At 39.3% G+C, this 15,457-nt stretch overlaps 1 protein-coding gene across 13 annotated transcripts in view; it reads right to left on the bottom strand.

Moving 5' to 3' along the window:
* ANKS1B (ankyrin repeat and sterile alpha motif domain containing 1B) overlaps positions 1 to 15,457 on the bottom strand; it is a 1,183,808-nt gene that overhangs the window by 86,093 nt on the left and 1,082,258 nt on the right. For all 13 annotated transcript variants that reach the window (XM_007165834.3, XM_028166489.2, XM_057556581.1 and 10 more), the window contains one exon: positions 527 to 634. In XM_007165834.3, the coding sequence (XP_007165896.2) occupies positions 527 to 634 (108 nt within the window). The remainder of the gene's footprint in view (positions 1 to 526; positions 635 to 15,457) is intronic.

Genomic DNA, 15,457 nt, shown 5'->3' with positions numbered 1-15,457 from the left:
CTTCCTCCTAGTTTTTCTACCCCGTAGTTCTAAAAGACAGCTGAAATAGTTTACTAAATAAAGTTCTAGATTCTCTATTCTTAATTTTTGAAGTGGGTAAAGCTGAAAATTTTTCACTTCTTAAGAAACAGAAGACCCTAAGGTTAATTTTAAATTGATCTTTTACTTAACTCTGGTCCTCATCGATTTTCTACCTGCGGGTTTGAGGAGTTTGACAGAAAACTCATTTCTTCTCTTGGTGTAGAGGGGTGTGTGGGATGTGGGGTAGCGGAGAGGTTCTTTAAAGGTGGTGGTTTTTCAGATGTTAATTTAAATCTCAAAAATATATATTTAACCAACCGAGAAAAACAAATCTTGTCGTAGAAAACACTATCAAAGGCGAGATAGTTTTTTATACAGGTGAGGTAGGCTACATGGAAAACAGCCTGTACTTCCTGACCCATTGCTTCAATCATTTTTATTTTATTGCACAAAGTAATATTCGAGGATAAGAGTGGAGGACAAAACAAGCATGCTGGGTACTTACCCTGAGGGTGATGGACCGAGGGGGCTTCTGTGGTGGATCGTCGTGCAGCCTGTCTCCTAGAGATGCCAAGATACGTTTCCTGTGGCCAATCAAATTGATTTTTAAAACCTGAAAAGACATATATTTGGGTTAAATATTTCACTTGAGAAAAATAATTTTTACGTGTCCTAAAAGATGAAGGAGAGGAAAGAGATTTGTGCAAAGTTACCTCTGCACCGGGAGAGATGTGGTGTGAAATCAGTGTGTCCCCTCGAATCCAGAGAGAGAGGAACGGAGCGGCAAGGCAGTGTGGGTAGGAAGAGAAAGCAGGGACAGTGCTGTCACTCAGGCTGCCCTAGGGTCTGACTCTTTACCGAGCAGCCACAGGACCCTTCCAAAGCAGAAGTCAAGCCTCGTCCCTCTAATAGCTTCCTACGGCTCAGAATAAAATCTGAGTCCTGAGCTGGCCTCAAGTTCCAACAAGGCTGCCTGCCCTCTGTCTTTCTCTGTGTCCCCTCCTCTCTCCCCTCCAGCCTTCTCTGTTCTTTGAACATTCCACACTCATTCTGACCTTGGGGCCTCCACCCTTGTTTCTCCATCTGCCTGGAATGTTCCCCAGCAATTTTCAAATGACACCTTCTCATCCCTTTGGACGTTGCTTAAGTGTTGTCTGTCTTCTCACAAAGGCCCTTCCCATCTCCTCTTTAAAAGAACTGAGCCCTCACCCCGTCACACTCTACCCTGTGATCCTCTTCGTACAATCCTCTGAAATAACTTTATTTGCAGGGTTAGTGTTTGTGTAGCCCTCTCCCCCAGGTAAGCTTCCAGACAGCAGGTATATCTTTATCATTACTATTTCCCAAACGCCTAAACCAATGTTTGAAATAGTGGGGGCTCAATGAATATGAAAGAATGAATGTTCATACAGATGAAAGTAGCAAAGTAGGGTTAGAATCAAGTACTGCCTGACCAGAGTCTCCCCAGGGTGGGATTTTTGAGTCTGACAGGGCTGCAGAGGGCATAGTGTAGAAGAGATGACAAAGGAAACCAAGCCTTGCAGAGAGCCTCTGTTCTCAGCCCTTCCCAGAGCTTTACAAATGTTACTCTTTCCTTCATCCCAACATTCCTAACTGGAAGGTGTTCTTCTTGCTCTACAGAAGAGGAGACTGAGGTTCAGAGTGGTTAAGTAGCCCACCTAAGAGTCAGTATGCGGTGGCTCTGGGATGTGAATATGGTTTGCCTGACTCCAAAACTTGTTTTACACCAAGGCAAACAGCAAAGTTTGGGCATATCTCCAAATGTTACTGACTTTTTAAAAACAACAAATTATAAATCCATTCATAAGAAATATATTCACCTCTTTTCTGCACAAGTGTAGTACCAGGATAGAACAACCCTTGTTGGATAACTAGTTCCCAAAGTAAATGACCCATTGTGAAAATGATTTTTTAAAAAAAATTTCTCTTTTCAAGTTTTAAGGGGTTGAAGCGGGCATTTCTTTGGCACTCATCCTGTGCTACCTTGAACTATTATTGGCCTATCTGTCAGTTAGCCTATCGGCTTTTCTGCCTAATCTGATTTCAATTTTAAACTAGCATGATGCTCTATTCCTTTTATTTTTTATTTTTTAATTAAAATTTTTTAAAATTTTTAATTTCTAATTTAATTTTTATTTTATATTGGAGTACAGCTGATTTACAATGTTGTGTTAGTTTCAGGTGTACAGCAAAGTGATTCAGTTATACATATATCCATTCTTTTTCAGATTCTTTTCCCATATAGGTTATTACAGAATACTGAGTAGAGTTCCCTGTGCTATACAGTAGGTCCCTGATGGTTATCTATTTTATATATAGTAGTGTGTATATGTTAATCCCAAACTCCTAATTTATCCCTAACCCCACCATGTTTCCCCTCTGATAACCATAAATTTGTTCTATTCCTTTTATACTCACTCTCTGACCCATGTCTGTCGAGGATGGGGATGGTAAATGTTAATCAGCGTGTGTCTACCTGCACCACATCCCTCTGATTTTATAAACCTTCATCTTCCCAGGCTGATAAATCCTCTCATCTTTGCAGGTTGTTTTCATAAAGCAGTCCTTTTAGTCCACTCTCTCTGTACTTCCTCCTCCTGTATTCCAACTGCTTCAGGTCTGCTGAACACATTACTCACAACATTCCAGGTGTAAGTGAACCATGGCCTTACATTTGAGTGGGCTACTATTTCCTGCTTTTAATGCCCCTTTAAAAATGCCCTTTCTAAGCACTCCTGATTTTTGGCTGGCTTTTTAGCTGCAGTAGGAATAACTAGGCACAAAAATATACACTGACTGTAAAACCTCTTAATTTTATTATAGCTGATAGTTGAAAGCCCTTTAATCTTGGAAGGATGGTTTGAATGACTTCTCCCTACATTCCTTATCTTACAGTTGTCCATGCAGAAGCCCATCTGCCATCCTTCTGCCCACTCGTGTAACCCTGTGTTATCTTTCTATATTCATATTAGCCAGCTTGGCATTTCACTACCCAGAGGAGCTTAGTAGTTTTTGCAAATCTGGAATTTCACCATATACTCCTTTTTTCAGGTGATTTACAAATATGCTAGGTAAGTGTGGTCCCCGGGCTGATTACTTGCAGGCAATACTGTTCATACAATCCAGAGAAATACCCTTATATTCTTTCATTGTTTCTTTTTTTTAAGCATCAAGATCAAAGAATTCCTCCATTTCAGAAAAATACAACATTAACCTTTTCAAGTGTATTCGCAAGTCTAAAAACCACTACATTTTCTTATTCCCTTTTATTCTTATTCTCAATTACTTTGCCAAAGCTTCTATTAGATATAAATTGCTCCCAAAAAATCCCCACTGCCTTTCTCTCAGTAGGGAATTGAACCTGATGCTGATGGTGCTGCCTTGGGCCCCTAAAACCTGCTAAGAAATGTTTGGTTTTTTAAAAAGATATATATTTTTAAGATTTATTGTTTATTTATTTATTTATTATTTATTTTTGGCCGCGTCAGGTCTTAGTTGCGGCACGTGGGATCTTCGTTGAGGCATGCAGAATCTTTCGTTGCAGCGCGCAGGCTTCTCTCTAGTTGTGGTGTGTGGGTTTTCTCTTTTCTAGTTGTGGCGCGTGGGCTCCAGGGTGTGTGGGCTCTGTAGTTGTGGTGCACGGGTTGCAGAGCGTGTGGGCCCTGTAGTTTGCGGCACGCAGGCTCTCTAGTTGAGGCGCGCAAGCTCAGTAGCTGTGGCGCGCGGGCTTAGTTGCCCCGTGGCATGTGGGAACCTAGTTCCCCGACCAGGGATCGAACCCGCGTCCCCTGCATTGTAAGGGGGATTCTTTACCACTGGACCACCAGGGAAGTCCCAAGATATGTTTTTATAGCAATAAAGACACTCAAAATTATTTTGACAAACAACTGACACTAAATAACAAATAACTGTGATAAAATTGAGTTGGTGTAACTTCCATTGCTGCTTTTGGTTTACTCTCTGACAACTCAATTTTGGGCAAGTTACCTGACTCCTCTGATCCCAGTTTTCTTGCCTATAAAATGAGGAAGTGGGCTTCCCTGGTGGCGCAGTGGTTGAGAATCTGCCTGCCAATGCAGGGGACATGGGTTCGAGCCCTGGTCTGGGAAGATCCCACATGCTGTGGAGCAACTGGGCCCGTGAGCCACAACTACTGAGCCTGCGCATCTGGAGCCTGTGCTCCACAACAAGAGAGGCCGCAATAGTGAGAGGCCCGCGCACCGCGATGAAGAGTGGCCCCTGCTTGCCACAACTAGAGAAAGCCCTCGCACAGAAACGAAGACCTAACACAGCCATAAATAAATAAATAAATAAATAAAAATTTAAAAAACAAAAACAAAAACAAAAAAAAAATGAGGAAGTTAATGCCAATCTCAAATGTTGTTGGAAAGATGAAGAGTGAAACGGTGAGAATAATCAGCACAGTGCCAGCACACAGAAGACACAATCTCACGGTGTGCTCATTCCAGCTAATGGTCTCTAAGGATGCAAGGAAATCTGACCTGGAAAAACAGGGACTTGGTCATTTTCATAAAGTTAATGATGTCAAACAAATATGCTGGTGCCTTGCATCATGAGATGTGGTTAACCTTGGAAAAACCCTCATTGAAGCGACGTGTACTGGTAGTAATGGGTCTGGTTTCTAGCTATTAGTTTAATATCAGACCTAATCTAAAAGAATGCATCCTATTCTCCCATCCCACCATTCAGTCTCCAATAGGAGGTAAGCTGAGGCCCTCCTCCACACTAAGCTCCATTGCTGCCTCCTCCACACAACTAGCCTGAAGAGGGAAACAGACAGATGGGTGGACAGAATGAACAAATTAACACAGAGTGATGGTTCATGTCAAGAACGCCTGGGTAACTCTCCTTCTATATTAGAAATGATCCCTTTTTTTTTTTTAATTTATATTTTGGCTGTGTTGGGTTTTCGTTGCTGCGCGCGGGCTTTCTCTAGTTGTAGTGAGCGGGGGCTACTCTTCGTCGCGGTGCGTGGGCTTCTCATTGTGGTGGCTTCTCTTGTTGCGGAGCACGGGCTCTAGGTGCACGGGCTTCAGTAGTTGTGGCACGCGGGCTCAGTAGTTGTGGCGCGTGGGCTTAGTTGCTCAGGGCATGTGGGATCTTCCTGGACCAGGGCTCGAACCCGTGTCCCCTACATTTGCAGGCAGATTCTTAACCACTGTGCCACCAGGGAAGTCCAGAAATGATCCCATATTACAGAAGATACTGATGATTACATTTATTGAACATCTGCTATGTTCCAGTTGTGCCAGAAACTGTTCCAAGTGTACTATATATGTGTAAATATCTCATTTGATTCTTATAATAACAGTATCATTCCCATTTTAGAGATACCAAAGCTGAGACTTAGAAATACTGAGTAATCTGTTGGAGGTCTCACTGCTAACAGGTATCCTGGCTGGGATCTGCACCTGATTCTTAACCGGCTCGTTACCACTCACCACACTCTTCTTCTTGCTGTCAACCTCTGTACTGTTTGGTCTTAGCTACACTATTAGTTACACATTATGATGCTTCTTAAGATGGTGCTTTTTATTTTGAGTTATCATGTTCAAAACATTTATACTGGGTCTTGATCATCTGAAAACATTAAAATAACACAGTTTCAGTTTTGGACAAGGCTCACGGCAGGGTTTAAGCTTCAAGCCAAAAGAGCTCAGGTGGGTGTACCTTACAGAATTCCTTGTGAAATGCATATATACACAAAGGACAAGAAGTCCTCATGAACCTAAGATTCAATCCAAGTTGACTAATATTAGAGAGGTAGGGAGGGTGACATTTGGCTTCAAAACTCCAAAGTTGACAGTAAGAAATCCAATTGGCAAAACAACACAGAGACTATTCCAAAGAAAGATAGTCATTATGGAAAAGTTAAGTCCAAAGGCAGCTGGGTTTGCCTTGAGTGAGAACAGCTTAACATCTGATCATCGTTGTAAGCAGATAGGGAAACAGTGAGATCCTCTCACCCCAGGCACCGTAATTCATGACCAGTCAGTCTGTAAACCTTCAGTTTTCAAAAAGCCGGAGCAATGGTTACTGTGGTAGAAAGAATTCTGTATGGTTTTCAGCACCGCTTGGGTGAAAAGTTAACTGCATGTAAAAGGAAGGAATCCCATCGGAGTAAAAGGTAAAGTAATGGTAACCTACTGAGGATTTAGCTATTCCAAGATATTGAGACAATTCTGCTCAATTCAAAAAACAATATCGAACAAACACATGAAAGGATGTTCAACATCACTAATCATTAGAGAAATGCAAATCAAAAGTACAATGAGGTATCATCTCACACTGGTCAGACTGGCCATCATCAATAAATCTACAAACAATAAATGCCGGAGAGGGTGTGGAGAAAAGGGAACCCTCTTGCACTGTTGGTGGGAATGTAAATTGATACAGCCACTATGGAGAACAGTGTGGAGGTTCCTTAAAAAACTAAAAATAGAACTACCATACGACCCAGCAATCCCACTACTGGGCATATACACTGAGAAAACTATAATTCAAAAAGAGTCATGTACCACAATGTTCATTGCAGCTCTATTTACAATAGCCACGACATGTAAGCAACCTAAATGTCCATCAACAGATGAGTGGATAAAGAATATGTGGCACATATATACAATGGAATATTACTCAGCCATAAAATGGAACGAAATTGAGTTATTTGTAGTGAGGTGGATGGACCTAGAGACTGTCATACAGAGTGAAGTAAGTCAGAAAGAGAAAAATAAATACCATATGCTAACACATATATATGGAATCTAAAAAAAAAAAAAAAGGTTCTGAAGAACCTAGGGGCAGGACAGGAATAAAGATGCAGACGTAGAGAATGGACTTGAGGACACGGGAAGGGGGAAGGGTTAGCTGGGACGAAGTGAGAGTGGCATGGACTTATATATACTACCAAATGTGTGGGAAGCAGCCGCATAGCACAGGGAGATCAGCTTGGTGCTTTGTGACCACCTAGAGGGGTGGGAAAGGGAGGTTGGGAGGGAGACACAAGAGGGAGGAGATATGGGGCTATATGTATATGTATAGCTGATTCACTTTGTTATAAAGCAGAAACGAACACACCATTGTAAAGCAATTATACTCCAATAAAGATGTTAAAACAAACAAACAAACAAAAAAACCAATATCAAGTTTCTGCCACAAATTATTTGGTGGATTCAAAGAGGAAACACAGAGAAACTGGGCATTAAAAACTACAGAGCCAAACCATTAACTAAGAATAAGTTATTTTACATATGAGGATAAGAAAGTGGTTCCAACTGCTGAGTTCCAATAGGTAAAAAATTAAAGTTACTGCATGTTTTCTTAATAGTTTTTATTACAACTATCATGAGAAATGTGGGTTAAAGGGAAGGAATGTTGTTGAAACAACACAGGCCTGCTGCATATTGGTATTCATTCATCAGAGTAGCAGCTGCCTCTGGGAATCTTCTCCAGTATCAATTAAAGAAGACAACTTCAGAAACCCCTTGGCACACCCTGGCAATAGGAGAATAACTGTGATGAGTGACAATGCTATAATATTATGTCACTGTCATTTATGTTTCTGGGTTTAGCTGTGGGAATTCTGCTAGACAATATCATGACATTACCCTCACACTGAATAGGTCACATCAGAATATATGTCACAGCAAACTGGAAGTCAGGGTACCCAGACTTCTCTTTTTTTCCCTCTTTAAATTTAATGTGATATAAATTAAACATGTTTTTCTCTTTTTAAAAATTAATGTTTTGACTATAATAACAATACTGCTTTCCCATTATAGAGACAGGAAATACAGAAAAACAAATAAGAGGATGAGTTATCCTAGGCTCTTAGTGTTTAGGTACATTTTCTTTCATTTTGTCCCCATGATTATGTGTTGTGGTTGTCATACTGTAAGTACAATTTTCACCATAATTTTTTTTCACTCAGTATTAAACCTAAAGAACTTTCCTACTTATACTACCCTCAGCAGGCATTTAAAGTAACTCCATGTTACCATATTATTGCTTTTGAGAAGTATGTCATAATTCATTAACCACCCCCCTCACTGTTGGAAATTTAGCTTGTGCTTCTTTTCTCAATATCAAACATTCCACGTGCTTTAAAAATGCTATCATCCTACAATTTCCATTTTCGTTGCCATGTTTGCATAGACACAATATGAAAAACACCAGAGAACGCTGCAGGAATGCACGTGAGTCATGAAGAAGAGTGATGTAGCGACAGTCTGTCTCCATGTTCTACATGAAATCTCAATCCGTTTATTGCCGGCTGGACCCAGTCCTCCAGGGAGAAATCACAAACCCAGATAATGTTCCTCAGTGTCACATTTTGCATTTGTTATATTTTGGAGTTCAGATTTAGCTGACAGACGTGAAATAACACAGGTAGCTGGAATCCTCCAGAGATTACACGTGAGGCAGTGCTCAGCACACAGGCGATCCTGGTTATCACCGTGGGACTGCATCCTTCTTATTTCTGGGGTTTTATTTAGGGACGGATTTTTATTTTATTTTTGTTTAAATGGTATTTTGGATGAAACAGCTCCACGCTGCATGCGGAACCCCCCTTCCATTTTAAAAGGGTAGATTATTTCCCCCTTCCCTTTTCTAGATATTTGCCAAGTGAGGACAGCAGCTCCCATGCAAGTCTAGAGAGCTCATCTACCTTCAGAGGGGCCTCTTCTAACAAAACTCCAAGTGCTCTGAATGCCCAGAATGGAAGCTCAGATGGAAGTTTATCAGGTTTGTTCTCCTCTGCAGAACTAAAATCGCAATTAAATGTGAAAGCTTTCCCCCCTTCCTGGTAATAATTTCTAAACACTTTCCACTGAGAGCATCAAGGCAAAAGTGCCTGTGTGTCATTCAATTTCAACTCCCACAATTCCAGAAATCCTCATCTGAACTTGCATTCGATTTTTGACTGTGACATTTTCTCTCTCATTTCTTGGGCTGTAATAATCCATGTCTGGAATGGTATGGTGGATAGAAGGACCTCTGGAGCAGACAGTCATGACATTTTGTTCTTGCCCTGATTCTTCTTCTAGCTAAGTGATATTTAACATCTTTGAGGTGTGATATTGAAGGGCCAATAATAATCTTATTCAGCAAACATCTACTGGATGTCTTCCACATATAATGCAATTTGGGAGCACCAAAGAAGAAAAAAATTCAGTCCTCTAGGGCTCTCAATCCAGTAGGTGAAAAAATATTTTTTAAAATGTGGGTGTGTGTATATATTCTTGCATATTATCTATGCATGTATCCATCCACCCATCTACCTACCTACCTACCTATCATCCACCCATCTATCTAAATGTATACATCTACACAGCCTTCCAAGACTAAAAGGGATTTCTGTGGACTGAATGAGAATGGCTAGGAAGCTGCTCTGGAAATTATAAAGCACTGAATTAGGGCATTATTTCTCTTTTAAGTACAACAGAAACTTAAAACTTTCTTACCCTATCCTTGAATAATCCTATCAGCAAAATTTTGAATATTATCTTTGTTACTTAAATGTGCAATTATGGATACCTCTGGGTAGATTTAGATCAAGAACCATGCCTTTCACTTCTCCAGCCCTCTCTCCTATTAATCTAAAATGTCTTTAACTCCAACCAGACAAATCTCTTCCATGTCTTCAACCGTGCCATGTGCATCTTTTTGGCCCAAATATATAACACCTCTGCATACTCTAGAATGTCCCTGTCTTCTTTATCATTAGAATGTTGCAAGGATGAAATTAAAATTCACCTAAAGCCTTCCTTGCTCACTTCTCTCTTTGAACTTCTATAGTATTTGTGGGCTGCCCTGTGCTGTTGACACTTGATATACAAGGGTGTGTAGTGCTAGCTCTCTTGTTATATGTCTGTGTCTTACCTGTTCAACCAGACTGTAAGCTCTGGGAAGTCAGGTACAGTGTCACTGTAACCTAGGGTCCCTCATGGCATCTAGCATGCAAGTATACCTTAAAGGAACATCCCTGAAATCTCAAATCTGATCCCTTTTGCAATGGACAACAAACGAAGTAGGGGAGATACCTCTGAAAGGCAAAGAGGAGAAGAAAGGAACAGCTATATCCTATTTCTTTTCCTTTTTACTCTCAATAGTTTTCTATTCCTTCTGAGTTTTAGCACCAAATTCCTTTACACAGTCTTGCCAAGGGTGATGTAAAACTCCCTTACCTCCCACCATCTGTAAGTCCTTCCCTATACCTCTAACACTTCAACTAAAAAATCAAAAACCTGTGACTAGATTTTCCAAATTTTCTTTCCTTCTGCTATTACTTTTTAGAGCAACTGCTACTAAAAAATCAGCAAATAACAGTTTGTATGACAGATGCCATCAAAACACAACTGTGTTGGAAATTGGAGAAAATACAAATAAATGGAAAGATATCCCATGTTTGTGAACTGGAAGAATCAGTATTGTTAAAATGTCCATACTACCCAAAGCAATCTACAGATTTAATGCAATCCCTATCAAAATACCCATGACATTTTTCATGGAACTAGAACAAATAATCCTAAAATTTGTATGGACCACAAAAGACCCTGAATAGCCAAAGCAATCTTAAGAAAAAAGAACAAAGCTGGAAGTATCACATGCTCTGACTTCAGACTATACTACAAAGCTACAGTAATCAAAACAGTGTGGTACTGGCACAAAAAAAGACACATAGATCAATGGACCAGAACAGAGAGCCCAGAAATTAACCCATGCATATATGGTTAATTAATCTACTACAAAGGAGGCAAAAATATACAATGAGGAAAAGACAGTCTCTTCAATAAGTGGTGTTGGGAAAACTAGACAGCTAGATGTAAAAGAATGAAATTAGAACATTTTATACCATATACAGAAATAAACTTAAAATGGATTTATTTTATAAAAAATCTAAATGTAAGACCTGAAACCATAAAACTCCTTGAAGAAAACACAGGCAGTACAATTTTTGACATAGGTCTTAGTAATATTTTTTTGGATCTGTCTTCTTAGGCAGGGGAAGTAAAAGCAAAAATAAACAAATGGGACCTTATCAAACTTAAAAGCTTTCACACAGTGAAGGAAATCATCAACAAAACAAAAAGGCAACCTACTGAATGGGAGAAGACATTTTCAAATGATATGTCCGATAAGGGGTTAATATCCAAAGTATGTAAAGAACTCATAAAACTCAATATCAAATAAACAAACAACCTGATTAAAAAAATGGGAAAAGGACCTGAATAGACATTTTCCCAAAGAAGACATACAGTTGGCCTACAGGCACATGAAAAGATGCTCAACATCACTAATCATCCGGGAAACACAAATCAAAACCATAATACAATACCATCTCACATATGTCAAAATGGCTGTAGTAAAAAAGACAAGAAATAACAAGTGTTGGTGAGGATGTGGAGAGAAGGGAACCCTAGGATACTGTCGGTGGGAATGTATATTGGTACAATCACTATGGAAAACAGTATGGAGGTTCCTCAAAAAATTAAAAATAAAACTACCATATGATCCAGCAATTCCACTCCTGGGTATATATCTGAAGAAAATGAAAACAATAATTCAAACAAGATATATGCACCCCAATGTTTGTAGGAGCATTATTTACAACAGCCAAGATATAAAAGCAACTTGTGTCCATCAACAGATAAATGGATAAAGAAGGTAAAATATGGTATATACATACAATGGAATATAACTCAGCCATAAAAAAAAGAATAAAATTTTGCCATTTGCAACATGGATGAATCTGGAGGGTGTTATGCTTAGTGAAATAAGCTAGAGAATGACAAATGCTATATATTTTCACTTATATGTGGAATCTGAAAAATAAAACAAACAAATGAATATAGCAAAACAGAAACAGACTCACAGATACAGAGAACCAGTGGTTATCAAAGGGGAGAGAAGTGTGGGGGGAGGGTGAGGCAAGACAGGTGAAGGGGAATAAGAGGTACAAACTACAAGCTATAAAATAAATAAGTTACAAGGATGTAATGTACAGCACAGGGAATATAGCCAATAATTTATAATGACTTTATGTGGAGTATAATCCATAAACATATCTAATCACTATGTTGTACACCTGAAACTAATGTAATATTGTAAGTCAACTATACTTTAATAAAAAACAAAACAAAACAAAACCCAAAACACAACTGTGTTAACCTATGGCAAGGAAAAGAGGTTCCAAGTTACACAGCTCCAGGGAGAGCAGAGGGCGGTGAGAAAGAGGGAGAGTGTGAGACGGGGGTGGAGGCGGGCTGGGGGTTGGGGATATGTGTGTTTTCTGATGTAGTCTGTCTCAGTAAACAGGAAATACTAATTACGAGGAAACAAGATAATCTCTGCATAGAAAGAGAGACCTTAATGGTATAATTGCCTCTGAGCATTTAAGGGTTCTGGAGGTAGAAAGCCTTCTTTTGTAATCAATGAGAATCTTAGGCTTATTTGCAAAGCTCTCTGAATTACCTCTTGATGAAAGTACTAATTTTCTGATTACATTTTCATATAAACATTGCTCCAGAAGATTTTAAAAAAATACAAACCAACCAACCAACCAACCAACCAACGAATCAGTTCTTAACTAATTTTCCTGTAAGTTACTTGTAAGTACAGCTTGCTGCAAATCGGGATTTCATAGAGAAATTTGGTTTGCATTGCTGAATTGCAATTGAGCAATTGTTGGGATTATCGAAAGAAAAATTTGTTATGAAAGAAAATGGGGGGCTTCCCTGGTGGCGTAGTGGTTAAGAATCTGCCTGCCAATGCAGGGGACATGGATTTGAGGCCTAGTCCGGGAAGATCCCACATGCCATGGAGCAACTAAGCCCGTGCGCCACAACTACTGAGCCTGCGCTCTAGAGCCCATGAGCCACAACTACTGAGCATGCCACAACTACTGAAGCCCGCGTGTCTAGAGCCTGTGCTCCGCAACAAGAGAAGCCACCACAATGAGAAGCCCGCGCACGACAATGAAGAGTAGCCCCCGCTCGCCGCAACTAGAGAAAGCCCGCGCACAGCAACGAAGACCCAACACAGCCAAAAATAAATAAATAAATAAATAAATTTATTTTTAAAAAAAGGAAAGAAAATGGGAACTATGTGCTATATCCCACATCTGAAGTTATTCTTATAGATGCGATGATGGGCTAATAGCATTTGAAAGCTGCAATCTCTTTGCGGTATTATTAATACATAAAAATGCTCTGCATGTGAAGAAGTAGAAAGGCCACAATTTTGCTTATATTTTGCTAACCATGCACGATATTTACGGTTATTAAGGGTACTTTTCAACTTAGTTTTTTTCAGTTTTTGAGATCATAAAACTTATGGTCTATTATATTGTGTGCCCAATGTGCTCATTATTGTAAATGAAATTATGTTTAACAAAGTTCATTATTAACACACATCCATTTATTATAAATTAAACTGAAATATACAAAACACATGAATATAACATATTTGTAGAAGAGCTCTAAGACAAATTGAATCTCAAGAGACAATCTTAGGTGAGGTCCTGGTTATTCAATTTTGGATTATAAATGGTTTCCTTTTCTGCTCTTTTACTGCTTCCTTCTTTCTGTTTAGCTACTTTAATGGCATGTAACACCCTCTATCAGAGGGTAGGACAGTGAAAGGGACAATGAATTCAAACCAGTCAATTCTGTTTCTTGTCAGCAGCTCTTATAAAAGAATTTGGCATGGGAGGAGGTAAAAATCTATCTAAAACTAGCTCAAATTAAGGTTTAAAAAATGCTTGCATGGATTTTACTTAGCCTACCTAGCTACTACTGCACTTTAGAATTGGGTGTTCACTGTATTTCAGTCCCTATATGGAGGGAAAAAGGATGTTAAGGGTTAAAAAAAAAAGTATTTCTAAGGAAAGCAGATGTTGTTGTTAGTCCCATGGACAGGCTCAAGATGAGAAAGCAGGATGGTAGTGAGAGAGAGATTTTTTTTATAATCCTTTTCTTCCATTGCTTTCCCCCACCCCCATCAGCTATCTCCTTATCATCTTTATCTCCTGAAGAATCACATAACAGAATAAAATTGGAGTCACTATATACTCACTAGAATGGCTAAAATAAAAAAGGTTGACAATACAAAGTGGCGGTAAGGATGTGGAGAAACTGGAACCTTCATATTGCTAGTGGGAACGTGAAATGGTACTTCTACGTTTTGGAGAACTGCCAATATCTCACATTATGACTCAGTTTCTTATCATACAACCCATCAAGTACACTCCTAGTCAGCAACCCAAGAGAAATGGAGACATGTCCATACAAAGATTTATAAATGAATGTTTAGACAACATTATTCATAATAGCTAAAAACTGGAAAAAATCCAAATGTCTCATCAACTGGCAAATGGATGAGTAAAATCTAGTATATTCATGCTATGGAGTACTACTCAGAAATAAAAAAGAACAGGCTATAGATACATGCTACAGTATGTGTGAGTGTCAAAAACATTATGCTTAGTGAAAGAAGCCAGACACATAAGATTACATGTTGTATGATTCATTTTTTGATGTTTTTAGAAAATATAAAACTATATCTAGAGAAAGCAGATCAGTGTTTGCCTAGGGTGGGAATGGGAGTGAGGACTGACTGCAACGGCTGTGAGGGAATTTTTTATAGTGATGGAAATGTTCTAAAACCGAAGAGCATTGATGGGTGAACAACTGTATAAATTTACTAAAACTCACTGAACTGTATACTTAAAATGGGTAAGTTTTATGACCCATAATTATATCACAATAAAGCTGTTTAAAAAATGAATAATGCTGGGAGAAAGCCCTCAGTATTCAGTATTCAGCAAGTGTGGTGTAAATAGACCATTCCTGAAGGCTATAATTCAGGTTGCTCCAGAGAGAAACCGCCGTCCTCTAGGAATGTACCATTTTCCACCTGGACTAAAGGATAAGCAACACTCGAACTGCAGGGTGTCCAGGATATTTCAAGGGAAATGTGACCCAGAGGGCAGCTTTGCTCTAGGTACCGAGTGCTGTTTAGCTACAGGCTAATGGGTGAGTAGGACATTTCTCTGTTACATGTCTACGGTAAATTAGGACCTATGGCTTTCAATATGTATATTTTAAGAGTCTTAATCTTCCTAGCGATGACACTTTGGTAAAAATGTTTATGCTTTTTAAATGCTTGCAGCAAATGGTTTGTGAATGTTTGAAAAGAGAGAAGTGCTCACTAGGAGCCATGATGGGCTCTGTAGGGGTAGCAGGTGGTGATAATGAGATTCTCTCACGCACTAGGGAATAAGGTTGCATTCTAAGTACTAAATTAATCACACCAACAGAATGAATGGAGACAGAATGACTTGGTTCAGAAAGAGCCAGTGGAATAGACCGGCAATTTGACTATTTTGTTTAGATAC

Source organism: Balaenoptera acutorostrata, chromosome 11 (genome assembly GCF_949987535.1).
Source record: "Balaenoptera acutorostrata chromosome 11, mBalAcu1.1, whole genome shotgun sequence".
NCBI classification, from domain to species: domain Eukaryota; kingdom Metazoa; phylum Chordata; class Mammalia; order Artiodactyla; family Balaenopteridae; genus Balaenoptera; species Balaenoptera acutorostrata.
This window is presented reverse-complemented; position numbering and strand designations above follow the sequence as displayed.